The sequence below is a fragment of the Dendrobates tinctorius genome, unplaced genomic scaffold (assembly GCF_039654945.1).
Source record: "Dendrobates tinctorius isolate UK_male_01 unplaced genomic scaffold, ASM3965494v1 ptg000005l, whole genome shotgun sequence".
NCBI lineage: Eukaryota > Metazoa > Chordata > Amphibia > Anura > Dendrobatidae > Dendrobates > Dendrobates tinctorius.
Genome location: NW_027361673.1, coordinates 1,711,243 through 1,730,254, shown reverse-complemented (window position 1 = coordinate 1,730,254; position 19,012 = coordinate 1,711,243). Strand labels below are relative to the sequence as shown.

The window sequence follows — 19,012 nt, the reverse complement described above, 5'->3', positions numbered from 1 at the left end:
GAGTATCGGCGTATTCGGGAGAAATTGCACAAAAAATTTTGTGGTTCATTTTCTCTTTTTACACTTGTGAAAATAAAAAAAAAATGGTTCTGAAGTAAAATGTTTGTGAAAAAAATTTAAATGTTTATTTTTTCCTTCCATATTCCATTCATTCATGTAAAGCACCTGAAGGGTTAATAAACTTCTTGAATGTGGTTTTGAGTACATTGAGAGGTGAAGTTTTTAGAATGGTGTCAATTTTGGGTATTTTCTGTCATATTGACCCCCCAAACTCACTTCAAATGTGAGGTGGTCCCCAAAAAAATGGTGTTTTAAAAATTAGAAATCAGCTGGTCAAATTTTAACCCTTATAACTTCCTAAAAAAAAAAAAAATTATGCTTCCAAAATTGTGCAGATGTAAACTAGACATGTGGGAAATGTTATTTATTAACTATTTTGTGCGATATCACTCTCTGATTTAAGGGCATAAAAATTAAAAGTTTGAAAATTGCAAAATTTTCTAAATTTTTGCCAAATTTCGATTTTTTTAACAAGTAAGCGCAGTTCATATCTAAGAAATTTTACCACCATCATGAAGTACAATATGGCACAAGAAAACAATGTCGGAATCAGCAGGATCCGTTGAAGCGTTCTAGAGTTATGACCTCATAAAGTGACACTGGTCAGAATTGAAAAAATTGGCCCGGTCACGAAGGCAAAAACAGGCTCGGGTGCGAAGGGGTTAACATGATCAAACTGGTGAGAGGTTCTCTTTAAAGGGACCATGCCATGAGATGCAAGTTGCACTAACCAGGACCAGCATGTATCAGGCAATGGTGAAGTTATTGCAGCCTCGTATTCTTTACTCTTAAACGCTGCAAGAAGTTTACCTCACTAGGTGTGGTAGGAGTCTCTTGTTTGAAAGCGGTTTTAGGCTGAATTTACACGTTTCCCCATCCAAGAATGGACTGACCCAAATTAGCTGCTTCACATATGTCTTATAAATCTGTTTAAATAGGTTATCCACAACCAGACAACCTCTGAAAAATGGACACAGGAAAAAAACAAAAAACTTTCCTACTAGATCAGCACCGCTCCTCTGTACTTAGCTCTGTCTATTGTACAGTCTCCTAAACATTTTGTCTGAGTGGAAGGAGCTGGCTCTAATAAAATACGAATTCTGTAGCCGATCAACGGCCATTGATTGACTGCAGCACTTGAACAACACCCCGCATTAGATAATACCACCAGGAGACTGGTAAGGAAGGCAGCAATGAATATGGAGAAAGGATGAAGATCTGGGAGGCGAGTATAAATTTTATTTTTCACCTTCTGGGTCCATTACTAGTGGACAACCCCTTAAGATATGATTTGAAAATCAATAGCAAACCCTAAAATCAGTACGTGCATCCAAGAAAAAAAAAAAAAAAGCGGCACTCACCAGGTATGCTATTCAAAAAGTCCCATACCTCCATTTCATTGGAACAGAGACTAGAAGAGCGAAGGTCAGGGAGTGGACAGGGAGTAGACAGGGGAGGAACAGAGAACGACGGCCGTTTCGCACTGTGCTTCAATAGGTTCAACTCAACTTTTTCTTGGATGCACGATTTGGATTTCTAATGTGAGCAACACCTATAAAATGTCATATATGGCATATTGCTCTGCAAGCGAGGGTTCTTAAGGTTATTTATACCAGCATATGCTGGCACCAGTCCCTGACCAGCTTTTCTGGACGTCCTAAAATCAGTACAGCTTTTTCAGTTTGTATATGAAATTTCCCAAAGTTTCTTATACTTACAGTACACTGAACAGCAAATTCTCAGTGTGGGATTTATGCAGAAAATCAGCCCAGTTGGATCGCCCTTTAGTAAAAAAGTGGTCTTGTTACACAGAGCAACTAATACAGGCTCCATTTCTAATCTGTATTGGAAGGGAGACACTTTGGCCCATAAGTACTAAAGCAGTCTGATAAGACACCCTAGCCCAGGCAATCGGAAAATGTGCCAAACTTATAACGCTTCATGATTTTTACCAGATTTGGTGCATCTTGCTGGAATTTATTTTTCGATCATAACACGTAGATTGTTCATTTGCACCGTAAACCTGGAGCATGGCAAGAATAAAAGGGATAAATATTTAGACTCCTCAAACCAAACATTTGAAAATGTAGTGAGGCATAAAAATGTGTCTAAATTGGTATGTGACAAAAAAAAAAATTGTAAATTGCACCAGTTTTCTTTGGGCCATTGAGTCTGGTTGATATAGGTCTTCCGAACGCTTTTCTCAGAGGTGGTTTTCATACTTGCGGCTCTACAGGTTTCCATTATGCTTTTAAGGTAATTTTATAAGACGATACATTTTCATGTCACCTCTATATCTCTGGTTTCAGTAAATATGATCAAGTCACTCCCCTAGAAGGAACAGAACGAGAACACTTACTGTTTTTTTTTGCTTGAAGCCACACTCCTCAAGAGGTTACGGAAGTGGCTGACGATGACGAAAAGTCAGCAATACTGAGAAATGTAGCTTATCAGAAAGACTTCAAACGGAGTCTTTAAAAAGGCCAAACCCACTTGTGCGTCTTCATGTACAGAACTGATACCTACATATGCTGTCTGGTAAACTAGGAACATGCCAATTCATGACTTATACAACATTTTGGATCAGTGAGGGCCACTTTAAGGGTTTTTTTGGTATGAAGAAATCATCACCAGTCCTCAGGATAAGCGATACAACTAGATCGAAGTCTGCCTAACCAGTACGAGGGACTTCAGTTTTCCTTTCAATGGTTGGACAGTATGTATGCTTGACTGCTGCTCCATCCACTCCCTACAGGACTGCCGAAAATAACCGAGCACTGTACTTACCGTAGCTATTTCAAACAGTGTCAGAGATAAAGAAGGATCAGAAACTATGGCTGCAGCTCCTCAGTTGTTATAGGCAGGGGGTTCTAAAACCAGACCTGTGGCCTCAGCCGATTACAGGGTCAGCTTCAAAGTGACAAAGTATTGTTATAATGAGTCAACGCCTTTACTGGAGGTTGTCTGGTGGATTAAAATTATTTTTAAAAGGAAAAATTATAGAAGAAGTGATTCGCACCCTGATCGATTTCTCACACCTTTGGTTTTGACATTTACCCGAACCCCAATGGGTTTTCCTGTGTTGATAACAGCCTGAAATTCCTGGTTAGGTTCAGCCAGTGATTGGAAGAGAGGACCAAGAAAAAATGACCAGAGGCCACCGGATAAGCATCAGAAAGAGAGTGGCAACAGATTGGTTGGGAAGAATATTACCATTTTTTATTTTGGCATCAGTCAATAAAAAACGTTTATCCCCTGGACAACGCCTTAATACAACTCCATAATAAGGACAGATTAGAGGCAAAGACGCCTGAAGGATTCTGCCTAATGATGGCTATAGAGGTCCGAATGTTCTGTATGTGTGTATCCCATGGTCATTCCTGTATCACCATATTCCATTCATACTGTGCGATCTGCAGGCCTGTACTCCATCCTCTTACTTCCTTAAATTAAACAGAAGCTGTTACATAACCGTGTCTGAAGTGGCCTAACGTTTTCCTGTCTCATCTGCAATGTAAACTTCCAACACTAAATTATTAAAATTCAGTTAGGGAGATTTATTAATGGTACTTGGCACAATGTAAGGACATTCATTTAATGCAAGGCTTCAGATTTCCTAAACGGCACACAGCTCATGATAAATGACTGATAATGAAGAAATTAAGTTGACCTCAGGTCTACCTCCTCTGTATTTGCAATGTGCTTAACTGCAAATTACTGTTCCCTATTAGGGGATATTCACACGCAGCAAATTTGCTGCATACATTTCCGCAACTAACAAAATCTATTACACGTATCTAAATGGGTCATTTCTAAGGCAGGAGAGTGGATTTCTCCAAACCCTATTCAGATGAACGGGAAATTTCTGCCCCAATCTGGTACGGGAGAGGTGGAAATCCACACTACGATTATGACACAATCTCACACGTTCAGGTCCCAGAATCATTTATACACAGAATATACGGGATATTCTGCTGGGTACACACATTGAAGCAGACACTAACACCACACCAGAATAATAAGAAATCTGATTGTTAGTGGCAGCAAACATTACCATGTGGCATCAACAATTAAACTATTCTTCCTCAAATCAATTTGAAAACCATGCCGATCCGCAAGCAGGCATCGTTACCGCCACATCGGCTGCCCCTCAGGCATAATAGGCTTAAAATTGTTCTACTGTATGCCCAGGGTTTAAAGGGATTTTTGGGATTACCAAAAAAAGTAAAGAAATGGACTAAACCAGTAAAGTAACAAACAGCCACACAATCCCTATGTAAAAAATATTACCGTAGTTAGTTTTCTTGATATGCGACGCTCTGCTTTTCCTGGCACTGCATAGATATAGGCTATTGCTTACTTAGGACACTTTACTGTAGGCAACCCTTCATAACACTAATAGTGTCATACATTCCTTGTGTAGAAATGACCACAAGAACAAGCAGTGCCAGCGTTGGAGAAGGGTGGCCAAATGGAGCAATTGCCCAAGGGCCCCAACGCAAAAGTAGGCAGCGCTTGTAGGAAGCAATGTTTGCTCAATAGAGTTGGTGCAAATTGAATCGCATGACCCAGACTATTGTCCAAAACAGTAATCTGGCCATTGGAATGCCGGCATCAGCAGCTCTTCCTTTGATTAGCTGGCCTGATGGGACATCATCATTTTGGAATGATACCAGGAGGTGGTTCTTAGGTCTCCCGTCCTGTAGCTAGAGATTACAGATGGGGCCGATGGACAGGGACCTACGAATCAATTCCCACCAGCCTTACTGCTCCACCCTTCATCTGCCAGACTCCTCCTCTACCTTTAACTCCTCCCCTTCCTCTGACTTTTCTCCATGTTGTACCTTTAGTCCTTTGTTAGCTGGACCATCTCCCCCCCCCCCCAAAAAAAAAAAAACTTAATAATAATTTTATTTATATAGCACCACCAGCACACAGTATGGATATGATGTGCCAGACAGGAGGCCCAGCACTGCCAAGCTGAGTAATCCTACCCAACTGTGCAGCCTGCCCCTGTTGAGCAGCTGGCAGATGAGCCCAGGATATTAGACCCCTGCTTCCACTGTGTATTTATTCATAGGCCATGCTCTGACTTGTAGTACTACAGTAGTGAAGTGTGCAATTATTAACGTTTGTGCTGTGACTGGACTTATCCCAAGATATGCATTTATTGTCTTCTGGGTTATGGTGGGACTTGTAGTTACTCCGTTTGCTTTATTCACTTCTAGGCTACTCTGGGACTTGCAGTAATTCTGTACTGTAGGGTATATTTATGTGCATCAAGGTTATGGTGGAACTTGTAGTACATCAGTAATGCAGTGTACATTTATATGCAGCAAGGTTATGCTGTGACTTGTAGTATCCCAGGCATTGCACTGTGCATGTAATCACTAATGAGCCATGCTGGGATGTTTAGTACTTTGTTGCAGTCTGCATTTATTTACAAAAAGACTTGTTACCACTCCAAATCTTCAAACCAAACTGCTAGTAAGCGGTAGAAGAACTTATCCAATATATACTTAGGGTACCTTGTAATGTCTTCACATCCTGTTCCGTCCAGATGTGTCCGGATCCCAGAATTCCAAGTGGCAGAAGTTTACTGACCGCCATATTGGGACACCCAAGTGATGGGTGTCTCAGTATGAAAACTGCTGATGATACCAGCCTCTTGCGCGGTACCACCAGCGGAGCACCGTCGCACCACACACACACACTAGGTCAAAGAAGAGATGACATGAGAGGAAAAGACAGATGGGGGAGAGAGAAAGTGCACAGGGGGGGAGACAGCTCAAACGGGACAGCACATGAGGGGAGAACACAGCTCAGGAAGGAGAGAGACAGCAGACAAGGGAGATAGCACGTGGAGAAGACAGGTCAAAGAAGAGAGCACAGATGGGAGAAGTCAGCAGATGAGGAAAGAGAGAGTGGATAGGTGGGTGAGCACATGGGGGGAGAGATTCTCAACGCTGCAAAGTCTGCCCCCCATTGTGACATTACCGCCCTCCCGATGCAATAGCATCAGGACTCCATCTAGTTTGTGTTAATAAGTAATAGACGATTTGCACTGCACTCCTCCTCCACCATTTTGTCTTCACTACGCAGATTCTCCTCCTCTCTTCACCCCCACCACTTCTGTTTGGTAACAGACTTTAAAGGCCTTAGCCGCGGTGTTCGCTGTGGTATTGGGTAGGACGAGTATGTAAAGTATGGTTTTCTGGGTCAAATGGGGCAATACTATCTATAGGGGTAGAAAACAATGACTGCTTATTGTGTATGTGCAAAAAGGGTGTTATTGATGTTTTAGGGCAGAAATGGAGTTTTATTATTTTCTAGGAGAAACAAAAGCTATGTAAGGATGTAAGGGGGACGACCAGACTGCGGGTACCTGCGTGTCGGGTTTGGAACTGTTAAGGCTGCATCCCCTGTTGTCTGGGGGAAGAAATAAGGAGCTCTGACCTGGAAGCTGGGGGCGCGGTTATAAGAAAAAGCAGCACCGCATCGGGGAGTTTCCCGCCGGCAGTGATGGAGGCAAGGTGCGTGCACAGTGGGCTCCAAGGGGTGCGCAGTCAGGCCTCAATGACACGTGGCCGATCCGATGCCGGGACCCACCGCAGTAAAAAGGAAGGAGCCAGGAGCCCTGTTGAGCTAAGCGCCGCACGTCAGCCTAAGAGCCAGGGCAGAGTTAAGGACAGTCCTCTGATGCCCTCGTCGCCGGACCGTGGTCTGCATGACCGTGCTGGAGAAGCGTCGTGCCAGCTGTTGAAGGCGCTTCAGTCTTGGCGGGAATAGGCAGCGCACAGTATGGAGAGAAGTGCAGCACGCCCCGTAGCTGACAGAAATCGAGGTGCCGTATGCTCCATGTCCGTGAGTACAGTGCACGTGCCACAAAAGAGTGACCAGGGTATGGGACAGACACTTGCTCCCTGACTTTTCCCAGTGTATATTGGCTGAGCTATGTTGGGCTCGTACAGGACTGTGGCCCTCACCGTTGTCAGCCACTGCAGCATATGGACTAGGGCTCAGCAGAAGGCAGCGGAGACCGACCACTGCCGCCAGAAGACGGGGCATAGTTGTCTACAGGACCCCATTGGAAAAGGCACCGCGTCAGCCATTGCTGGTGCTATTGACTTTCCAGCAGGAGTTACAGTATGAGGAACTTCTGACACAAGTGCTTCACAGGAACTGCATTACCTGATCGTTTATCCTTTACCTCAGTATATCCTTTGCTAATTGTACTGTTTACTCCCGTTTAACCCATTGCCTCCCTGCAGAGTATTCCCTGTTAAGTAAAATTGTTAACCCTTGCTCTGCCTCCTGTCTGTCACTGCATTCCCGCACCCTGCTCACAGCTACACCATTACTGTAGGGGATACAGTGGTGGGGAAATGATTGTGTGCAGGGCACAAATTGGCCATAGAAATAACCTGATTTATCCCATTTTCAGGGTGCCAAACCCCTCGATGGACAAGACGCAGAAACGGTCTAAAACTGATAAGAATTCTGGTGCAATTGCCTTGAGAAATCTCCCCCGTTAACTATATGAATTCACAAGATGATCGATTCTTCGTCTTGGCTCATTGTAGGAACACCCAAAATCAGTACTCACTGTCCTAACACGGACAGCGGCTATCTTTCCAAGGTTTTATTTCGAGCTTGTGTATAAAAGCATTAGACCATCCTTCCTCTCTTATAACAATAAGGTGCCCTTGTGTACTGTGAATGATGTTTTACGACATATCTGAAAAACGAAGAACACATTAGCATGTAACATCTTTGATTTTCTGCAAACATATCCCTCACTGTGATAGAGAGAACGCATTTATAAATGTCATCACACAAAGCTTAATAGCTGCAGAAACTCATGGGCCTGAGTATGAGAGGAGTAGCATACATTCATGTTCTGCTCATTATAATCTTAAAGAGAATCCGTCAGCAGATTGTGTATGTACTCTGAGAGCAGCATGATGTAGGGGCAGAGATACAGATTTCAGGGACGTGTTACTGGCTCAGCAGCTTTCTTTAGTTTCAATACAATCAGTGTTTTAGCAGCAGGAGATAATCACTGAAGGACTAGGTGTCTTGTGCCAGGCAGTCAGGTCAATCTGAGTAGCCCCGTCCCCACCACTGATTGGTAGCTTGCTAACAAAGTACACAGAAAGCTGCCAATCAGGTGTGTGGGCTGGATTATACACAGCTCAGTATTTTGAGCACTGCTAATCTACAGCAGAAAAAACAGGAATTTTATCCAAACTGCACGAAGCATCCCAGTAAGTGACACATTGCTGGAATCAGGCTCTTTGCCCCTACATCATGCTGCTCTCAGAGTACATATCAAAAACCCGCTGACAGATTCCATTTAAGAGAAGAGAAAGAACTGATCTACAGATGAGCACAAGAAAGTAATTACATAGTTAATTACGTAGACAAGTACAAAGCAGGAATTCATTTGTTTCCCTTCAACCAGGTAAAACCTGTCTGCCTCTACTGACTTGGAATATAGACAAGAAGCGGAAGGCTCAGGGGCACAAGTGGCATGTAAACCATTTCTCTGCCAAATATTTCCATGTTGCTGCACATAACACAATATTAAAAATATCAGAGGTTTCATTTACTATGAAGTAAATTGGGAAAATGGCTGCTGCTATAAAAAACAATAACGATAAATACACAATTATATGTAATAATTACTAGAATAGCAATTCCACAAAGTAGAGTTAGGATAATGATTTTCATGCCTGGGAGCAACAGGTCCAGATACTGTAAGCTCCTAAAACTTGTGGTTTGTTGATTAATTCACCTAAGTGAAGAATATGGAATTTCTGGAAGCACCATGTACAATTATTACAAGACCACCGAGCCTCTAAAGGGTGCAATAACACGCACAGATTAGGTAAGGAATTGCTAGGTCCCATCTTGAGACCCCAAAACTTAGCCAGTCATTGACCGGCCCATTTATCCTGGGCAAAACCAAGTCACAGAGAGAAGATAATTGAAAATCTTCTGTGTAATATTCTAGAAACAAGCAAAAATCTATGCCAGTTATTATGGTACCTTCTGAAGGATAAATGGTTTACTTAAAGGGGACCAGTCACAAGGGCAAAAGTGGCCAGTTTTTCTTTTATTTGCGGTTCCTTAGACTATTACTTTTGTTTGTTTTTATCCTCCATATGGTTCCAGAGATATGGACTTTTTTGTTTTGTACTTGTTTATATGCCATTTATCAAGAAGGCGTGGCTCGCATGGTAAATATGCAAAGCAGGCTAAAGACACACCCTCAATTATGTGAGCCTCACCCCCTTGTAAACAGTATACAATTTATTACTAGATAAAAAGGCCGATATCTCTGGGACTGTATGGCACATTTAAAAACAAACAAAAAAAAAACAACAATATTCGGGAACAGCAGGATTAAAATAAGAGAAAAAAACTTGTCACTTAGGAGTCGGTGACTGGTCTCCTTTAAATGGAGAGACTTGTCTCACTTAATACTTCATTAGGACACAACAAGACGCACATTCCACAATCTGTACACGGTTTGTTTCCTCCTTTATGCCGTGACAGATTTTTGGCACTCTCCTCCATAAACCTGACTCCAAACTTCTTTTAGCTTAGGCAGGTTTCATTATTTTTAGTTTACCCTGGCTGTATTGCATTTCTGTGATACACCGTAATACTCTATCTTTACATGTTCCCAATGCGAAACATTGTCCTTCTGAAACAGGAAAGAGTACAAAGAGCAGGTACCAGGCCGATGGAAAAATACAGCCCATTCTACAGAGTGAGGACCCTCACAAATCACTGCGAACACTGGGGATTTTGATTAGGACTAGAACTTTAAATAATAGTAAAATAAAAAAAACGAACAAAAATGATTGTTGGAGTGAATTTCACCAATTGTATTAACGGTGTCCCTCTTAATAACTTTGGACTATCCTAGAGTCAAGAATGAATTCTACACCTTCTATAATAAGATTGGGAGCACAATTTGTAAAATTTCCTGACTTTAAATGTATTAAATCGGCCTCAGGGTGCAAGACAGGCAGCCGTATAAAGTTGGAACAAGATCGGCATGCAGTGCACGGACCGGCCAGTTGTTCTCCCGACTCAGGCGTGACAGTGTCATGTACTTCTCTATGCAGCTGTCATGCTTGGGTCGGAAGTGCCGCCGGCCAGTCCATGCACTACAGTTCCAGTCTCTTTCCGATTTATATGGCCGTCTGACTGTACCCTAAAAGTTTTTTGTAATAACCCCCCCCGCCAGTATTTCTTATTGTAGCATAACACAAAAAAAAAACATTTTGATCAATTTACGCCTGTTTGCAACACTTTGACCTTTCTGGGTCTCAGTTTATAGCAAAAACTTGTATAAATGTATTAATAAATATGGGTTACATCGAGACTGTTAAAACGGCCACAACACCACTCTTAAGCGCAGCGGGGAATGTAGCGTTTCTTAATACATACTAGGCCAAAGGCATAAAATACATCCACAGAGAACTATTTATCCAAAGCTCTGTATAAATCCCTGTGGATTTTAGAAGCCATATAGACCACTCCAAAGGCCAAAATGATCTTTTAAGTAGTCAGGTAATAAAGACTTATATAAAGGTGAACATAAAAACAACTTAAAAACTCAGCTTCAGCAACACCTCTCTAGGCGCAACGTCTGCCTGGCTCCACAGATTCATCCGGCATTGATGTCCACATTTGTGATGAGTAAACGTGCTAACAAACAGGCAATTCCTGCAAGTGATGCGGCTGTCGAACAGCCACGAGGCGTACAGCAGCCGTGGGGTCGCGAACATATTCTTCGAGCATACCGAAGACAATCGGTGTAGCACCCGAGCACGCACCGATAGCACCTTATCCCAGCACGTTCGCTCATCACCAATCCACATCACTGTGCATACACTTAGCTGCTTCACGGAGCTTCTGTAATAAAACACTAAATTAAAGTAAGCGATACATCCAGCCAATTTTGTAAGGATTTGCAAATAATCCAATATCTCGGATAGTCCATAGACTGCAGATATTTGGCAGCGCCTTTCCACATTGGCGAGATTTGCAGATAAATCATGTTTATGGTCAGCTTTACTGCCAGACATAATTCATTAACAGAACGTCCCTCAATTAAGTTTACTAGAAATATTCTTGTGAAATTCAGTCACATAAATGGGTGTTTTGAAGATTTTAAGACTAAATACGGTAATTAAAACACAACATATAGTTAAGACCTCATTCACATGGCTGTTTAATTGTACATCCGTTTTTTTTTTCACAAATTAAAAGAGGTAAGTGTTCTAAGAGTCCAAGTACTGTGCTTCACCCCCGAGTTCACTTAAAAAAACGAACAAGTGACACAAAATAAAAGTGCATAATAATGCAGTTTATCATAGCCCTCTCTACCAAGAGAAAGTCCCCGTTAACCATCTCTGTCATTGTCAGGGGACAATGGCATCACATAGCTGATGCTTATCTTAGGAAGACCCAGTCTTGCTCTCAGCATCCACCTCGGCTTCCATTTCAGCAGAACTAGGAGCCAGTCTACATTAGCTTCCCCCTCTGAGAGCAGAGCCTGGTGCTTGCAGGGGGGGGGAGCAAAAACTGATGGCCACACACTGCCCTCCTAGACGGATCAGGAAGGGACCCATAAAGGAACCGCACCCTTAACCCTCAACTGGTGAGGTGGGGTTTGCCACACCCCAGGGAATTTTTCTTCTGCTGCCATTCATTGAAAAAAGCTGGTATGAGGATACATGTCTCACTAGCTTCCATCCATTTCCTTGTCAACAGGATGTCGTCAAGGCCTCTCTCTTCTGGCCACGCATAAGCTAGCTGTCGCTAAAGGCTCCGTTACACATAACGATGTCCCAGCGATCCCACCAACGATCCGACATGATGGGATCGCTGGGACATCGTTAGGCTGATCACTGGTGAGCTGTCACAAGACAGCCCCTCCAGCGATGCTGGTTTCTAATGTAAACATCGGATATCCAGGAGCCGCGGCTCCTGGATACCCGCTGTTTACCTTGGAAACCGGCGTACACGCTGGTTTCCAAGGTAAACATCGGGTAGCTAAGAGCCGCGCGACTCCTGGATACCCGATTTACCTTGGAAACCAGCGTGTACACTGGTTTCCAAGGTAAACAGTGGGTATTCAAGAGCTAGTGAGATCGCTGTGTGTGACGGGGCCTTAAGTGCTCTCTTGGCCTTGCTGAACCCCACATCACCACTCATGTAATTCTTTTTTAGACATTTTCAAATTTCAGAAAAGACAATGTTCCTTTTATTTTCCTCTTGAACGGCTTGTGGCGTTTTCAATTTTCATGTTAATACTTATATTCACTTGTTTTTTAAAACATTTTGTGATTTTTATTTACATTATTCTAAAAGTTCATAATGCCCTCGGATTGAATCATCAAAGTATTACATTTTCCGATACTTGTGGGTGTCAAAAATTTGTTATACTCATGTGTAATCAATCGCCAATAAGAAAACGATTAAAACAAACGTGATCTTTGCATTTGCTGTAAAAATAAGAGATTTCTAAACACTGGGGTATAGGAAACCCCACCTCACCAGTTGCATGACAAAAACCCCAACTCACCAGTTGCGTGACAAAAACCCCACCTCACCAGTTGAGAGTTAAAAGTCCTTGTGACTAGGACACAAAGTGAATGGATGACACACAGTGAAACAAATAAGAAGCCCTCTCACTACTTTCAGCGTAAAACTGACTGGAACCTCGGCCGGGAATTTAAAAAAAAATAAATAAAAAAAAAATAAAATTCTAAACCCTAGTCAAAAGGCCCTAAAACATGTCTGCTCAATGGAAAGGTACCCCAAGATCACTGCTCCTGGGGCACTTCTGCACCTCGGGATCTCACACTACTCTCCCCATGACTTTGATCTGTGGTGTCGGGGTCTCTACCATATGACTCTGTATCCATCCAACACGTACACAATACGTTCTATGGGCCTTTTCACATTCCCTTTATTTATTTTTGCAGACCACTGGTGTTTAATCTGAATTAGGAGTCATGTGCACTAATTTAAGTGAATGAGTCCATCAAAAAAGCAGATAGCACTGTTAGATAGCAAGGATGTCATCAGTGAGTCATCCGACTGAGGTCCTTTAGTTACGGTCTAATGTTTAGGAGAAGCTTGGAAATTTTTCTTCTTCGCATACCAAGCAAACAGGTGTCACACTGGTGACAAAAATGGATGCTGGTTTTCTTTTTTGTGCATGCAGGCATATTCTCTTTGGGGAATAGTTTTGATCTTTCCTGTCCAGCTCTTTTCACTTATCCTTCTACGATCTCCATACAGATCAAAGCATATGCTTGACCAGGCCAAGATGAATGCTTTTCTCTTGGTTTCTATGAAAGAAACCAGAAAAGTACATGAAGTAAGTTCCAGTTCTCTGTTTCTAAGTACTTAGAACCAATTCTCTGATCTCCAATGACTGGGAATCGTAAAACTCTCAGAGGTCTACTAGCCACTAGGGGGCAGAGGTGAGGAAGAAAACAGCCGTGAAGCAAATAGTACCCAAATACAGCACTGACCCCAATTAAAAAAAAAAAAAAAAAAAAAAACACAACACATTTTTATGGATTCTGTTGGCTTCTTAAAACAATAGAAAAAAAAAAAAAAAAGAGCCATGAGTCTGTTAGCAGAACACTGACTACACTTAAAACTGTGTACGACCCAAAGTAAGTAGGGGTGCCTAGTTTTACTCAACACAAGGTGAAACAGAGGCTTTGCTTTTTCCTTTCTTAAATACACCCATATCAATAGTAACTATTAGGGTTGGATCACTCATAATTTACATTTATAATACAACAATCAGTATTAGAACAGAATGCAACAAATCGTGACAGACCCCCAAAGACTTCTCCATACTCTTTATAAAGTCTTACAATGGGGTCCATCAGGTTTCAGAGTCACACCAGTTTTCAGACATTGAGCAGAGTGGCATCAGTTATCTGATGTGGAGAACAAAAAAAAAAAAAAAGTTTCTCCACCTTTTCCAAACTATCAGTCCGTGAAAATCGTCATCTGAACACTGTCTAATCTGTTTTCACTGACTTGCATAGCTGATTTTGTTCCGACGCTCGATCCGACAGTCCCTTAGAATATCGTAGGTATGAATGTTGTCCATGAAAATCGGTAGTGTGCACGAGCCTTTACAGTAACATCCAGAGCCCCATAGTAATATGTACAGTCACAACTAATTTATAAATTATATATGTACCAACTCAAAATGTAGTGTACATGAGAAATTCGGGCACGGAAACAAACACAATGTTACTCAAAACTGCAACAATTAGAAGAAACTAAGTGACGTTCAGTCTGGAGTTGTAGGCACCAGCGTCTTACACTCAGTTCCTCTGGTGAAATCCGATGGGCTGACGATCACACCCAATCCTACGTACTAATGACAAACACATTTACACTCAGCAACTTTCACAAACACCATAGGAACGGTGGGTGGGATGAGAGAAATGAGTGTTAAAACTGAAACTGCTTACAATAAAGCTCCACCAGCTCTAGAAGAAGAGCAACTTTCCTGATCATGCAAGATAGGTGACAGTAGGAGCCAATGTCAGGAGATACACCCAATGCCACACACCGGTAAACATTTCTCCTGGCAGTGAGAAAAGACAACCATATAGTACATAGTGACAGAGACGTACATGCTTTACTGCATGCAAATCCTGCAGCTGGAAAGTCATACAACACTGTTCAGTTCATCTCTGCTGCCCCCATCGGCATGTATTGTACGTATTGTCTGTATATGTGTATACAGGATCCCCAATCCTATGGAGAACATGGCTGCCACTGGTTTGCGGTGTACGTATCACAAACCTTATTAGGGCCTTCAACTAGGATACTGGTAATCACCCAGGAGAACGCTTCTTCCAGACTGTCCTGAGTTACAGGCAGATGGGTAATAGGCAGAGATCTTGAAAATCCAGACTATTGTAACACTAGCAATGGAGCTGGTATCAGGAAAGTACTTACATAAGGGTCCAAAGGTTTTAGGCTCCTACTGCTAACCTAAAACCCCTATTGTGCTCCCTCAATTACTGATGCTAGATGGACAAGTGAGACTTTAAGGACACGTTCACACGTCGAGTATTAGATGAGTTTTTTAGCTCAGTATTTGTAAGCCAAAACCAGGAGAGGAACAATCAGAGGAAAAGTATAATAGAGAAACGTCACCATTTCTGGATTTATCACCCACTCCTGGTTTTGGCTTACAGATACTGAGGTGAAATACTGACCGTGTGCAGGTGGCGTAAATGGAACCTGCCTGGACCCCCATAACCCCAAACCAACAGCATTTCTCTATTCCTTTATAAGCACCCTGCCTAACAAGCCCGTATAGTATTTGACACCTTAACAAATCCTTAGGAAAAAAGTATTTCTAAAGTCTGTTTTTAATATACAAGTAAATTATTTGACCGATCAATTGGAGGTTTGTGTCCCCAGACTAGTCGTCCCACTCAGCATGTTATTAAGCCTCTGTGGGTGTCATAACAAGAGATGCAAGAGCCGGAATCTCACACATACGCCCGACTTTCATTCACACAAGTCAGTGCGCCTCTGAGCCCAGGTGTAGAGGCACACTGCACATGTCCGGGGGCAAAGAGGGGGCTTGGTCGTCGGCTCCTCAGCTGACATCAGGCTTCTTCTCTGCCTCCGGACATGCGCAGTGCGCCTCTGAAGCAGGAGGCACACCTAGGTTCTGAGGCGCAATGAGATGGATGAAAGTGGGGAGCATGTGTGAGTTTTGCAGAGAGTTGGCGGTGATGCGGGCTCTTGAATATCATGTTACGACACCCACAGGGCGCGCGGTAACATGCTGAGTGGGATGTCTAGTCTGGAGAAACAAACGCCCCATTGACTAGTCAAACGATTAATTTACATATTAAAAATGGACTTTAGAAACGCTTTTTCTAGCGACCTGTAATCGTGCTTGCTAGGCAGGGTGTTTATAAAGGAATAGCGAAATGTTGGTGGCATGGAAGGCATGGGGGACCTGTCAGATTCCCAACATCCAAAGTCTAGAGCCAGAATGCCTGAAGCCCCCTCCTCTGGAAGGTTTTGAAGATCACCAACGGATGCCCCAATCATAAAGGATTGATAAATTCTGGCACTGATTTAGCCCACAATATGGCCGTCGCCATATATTTATAGAGCTCAAGCAGGTGTTAAGCAAACCAAGAGGGCGCGCAGTGCATAAACGCAGCGCTCGTACGCAGTCTGCACAGCGCAGGCGCCGCTTACATCGTATCGGAGTGGGTGCGTTATAACACTCGCAGTAATGTTGTGCCAAACTAACACTTGTGGGCATTGGGTGCACGCCACATCTGTAAATAACATGTAAGGACGAGTGAACACCAAAGGCACAGACACATCTATAATCACCCAGAGAGCCGGAGATCGATCCTCGCAGCACATTACTAATGAGGTTACGCAGCACATACTGGACGTGCTTCTCCACCGCCAGGAGTAAAAAAAAAAAAAAAAAAAAAAGGACATCAACCGGTGACGGGTGACAACCAGCAAACCAGAAAACCCTCTCACCTTGATGATACTGCTCCTCCGAGGCAATCCTTGCTTGTCCACCTTGTCAATGCCAGGGCTCTCAGGCTGTGCAGATCTGCTGTCATCTTTGCCACCCGTGCGGGCGCAATCTCCGTTGGACACACCGCTGCTAGAAGTATTCGCAATTTTGCACTTTCCTCCATTACTCTCACCACTTCCTCTGTCGCCATTGCTAGTAGTTAAAGGTAATTTACCGTTTGCAGAGTCTAACGGCACGGGCACACTCCCCTCGCCAGCACATCCACCTCCCCCACCTGGTTCTGCCATGAGGCTGTCAGCAGCAGAGCCTTTTCTTGTAGGACTCTACTTCTCTCTTCTTCTTCAGTATCGGCACAGACAAAGGTAATGGCAGGGAGCCCACAGCCCAGTCCCTTTCATCAACTGTAATGCCTTAATATATAAGATACCATTGAATCCAATCCTCAGCATTGGTTACCTAAAATAATGAAATCACTGTGTCAATAATTGCAAAAGCTTTACCAGGCCTTCACTCTGAACGATAACGCCGGGAACGTAATCCATCACGGTGTAAATAGTTTCATATCACTAAACACAAAAAAATGCAAATATTGTGATACTGTGACTGCGGATACCATGTAACCTTCTGTAGGGTTTGTTGTTATGGAGGGGCACGGTACAATTCAGGACTAATGTCTTTAAGAATGGAGGCGGACTTCTGCCCAGGGATGAGACAAATGGACAAGACATGGGAGACCACAGCTGTCACACGGCACATGCACAGCCAATACATGCAGAGGACATGTGTCACACTTCACAAATCACCATATCACACATGCACAGGAAGACCAGGTGTCACTAGTGTATGGACAGCACAACACAGACACATAGTGCACCGAAAACAACACACAACAATAAGTCATATATACACATCACATGCACAGGATATCACACAAGATCAAGACATCACACACTAAACAAGGTCTCAAACACATAACAGAATTCAAAATACATAACACACGTGCATAATACTACACATTACATGGAGAAGACACACAAAGAAAACATCACACACACATACGTACGTAAATACATAATACATCACATGAAGAGACAGATCACACATAGCATACAATACATACACACACATTACACATACATAAATACAATGCATCACATGGAGACACATCACATCACACATATCACACACAGGACACAATACAGCACACACAGTACAATATATCACATACATACATCACACATATGTAAATACATAATACATCACACGAAGAAGAGACAGATCACACATAGCATACAATACATTACATACACACATTACACATACATAAATACAATGCATCACATGAAGAGACACATCACACACAGGACACAATACAGCACACACACACAATACAATATATCACATACATACATCACACATATGTAAATACATAATACATCACACACATCGGACACCCTCACACCATACACATGACAGAACACAATACATCACATACATATATCACACATATGTAAATACACAATACATCACACATACATAATACATCACACACACAATACATCACACACACCGTGGCGGTGTCAGCAGCACTCCTCAGTGGCAGGCGTCTCCCGCCCGTATCGCCCGTCTCTGTGACAGCAGTCCAGGCTTTGTGTGCAGCATATGCTGCCGGTCGCCGCACCGAGGTGTCAGTAGCCCCGCACTGCTGTCACCCTGCAGCACGCATGTAAACCTGCCCGTGGTCACACACAGTGTGATGAGCTCCAGGACACCGGACTGGTACATGCGGGTGTGCGGCGGTTGCTCCACATCCATGCAGCGGGCACGCACAGAGAAGTCCATGTCGTACCGGGCACAGCAGCGCCCCCACTCATCACCACTTACCCCGATTCCTGCACTCCCCGGCGGCAGCTGCAGCCGCTATCACCGGCACCTTGAGCAGCCTCTGCACTGCCGGGGTGAAACCACAACACCCGTGGGGGGCGGGGCCTCCCCTGCCAATCAATCCGACACTCTGCCGACAATTGGTTTCCGACCAAACCCGTGAGCTCGCTGACCACGCCCACCTGTCAGCGCTAGGCCCCGCCCACCTGCGGCAGCGGCGCTATTACTGGCTGATTTCTGCATCTGGGAGAAGAGGAGCGTGAGGGTCGTAGTCAGCTCCTCCCCAACTGTCGGGACTGCACGCGATACACACGACAGGAGGCTGGGCATGTGGCGTCGGAAGCCCCTAATTACACAAGAGGAGGGTTACTGACTAGTGGAAGCCCCTACAGACGGACATAGCTACTATTACATTGAAATCACGTGACTAGTTCACACTGAAGCGTAATGATTGTTCACACGTTCAGTATTTGG

General features: G+C 43.4%; 1 protein-coding gene across 2 annotated transcripts in view; it reads right to left on the bottom strand.

The window, feature by feature from the left end:
- PLCL2 (phospholipase C like 2) overlaps positions 1-18,693 on the bottom strand; it is a 244,775-nt gene extending 226,082 nt beyond the window's left edge. For both annotated transcript variants that reach the window (XM_073568069.1, XM_073568076.1), the window contains exons 1-2: positions 18,539-18,693; positions 16,654-17,110 (exon numbers count right to left, since the gene is read on the bottom strand). In XM_073568069.1, coding sequence (XP_073424170.1) covers positions 16,654-16,941 — 288 coding nt within the window. In that variant the 5' untranslated portion in view covers positions 16,942-17,110; positions 18,539-18,693. The remainder of the gene's footprint in view (positions 1-16,653; positions 17,111-18,538) is intronic.
- Between the last annotated feature and the right edge of the window lie 319 nt (positions 18,694-19,012).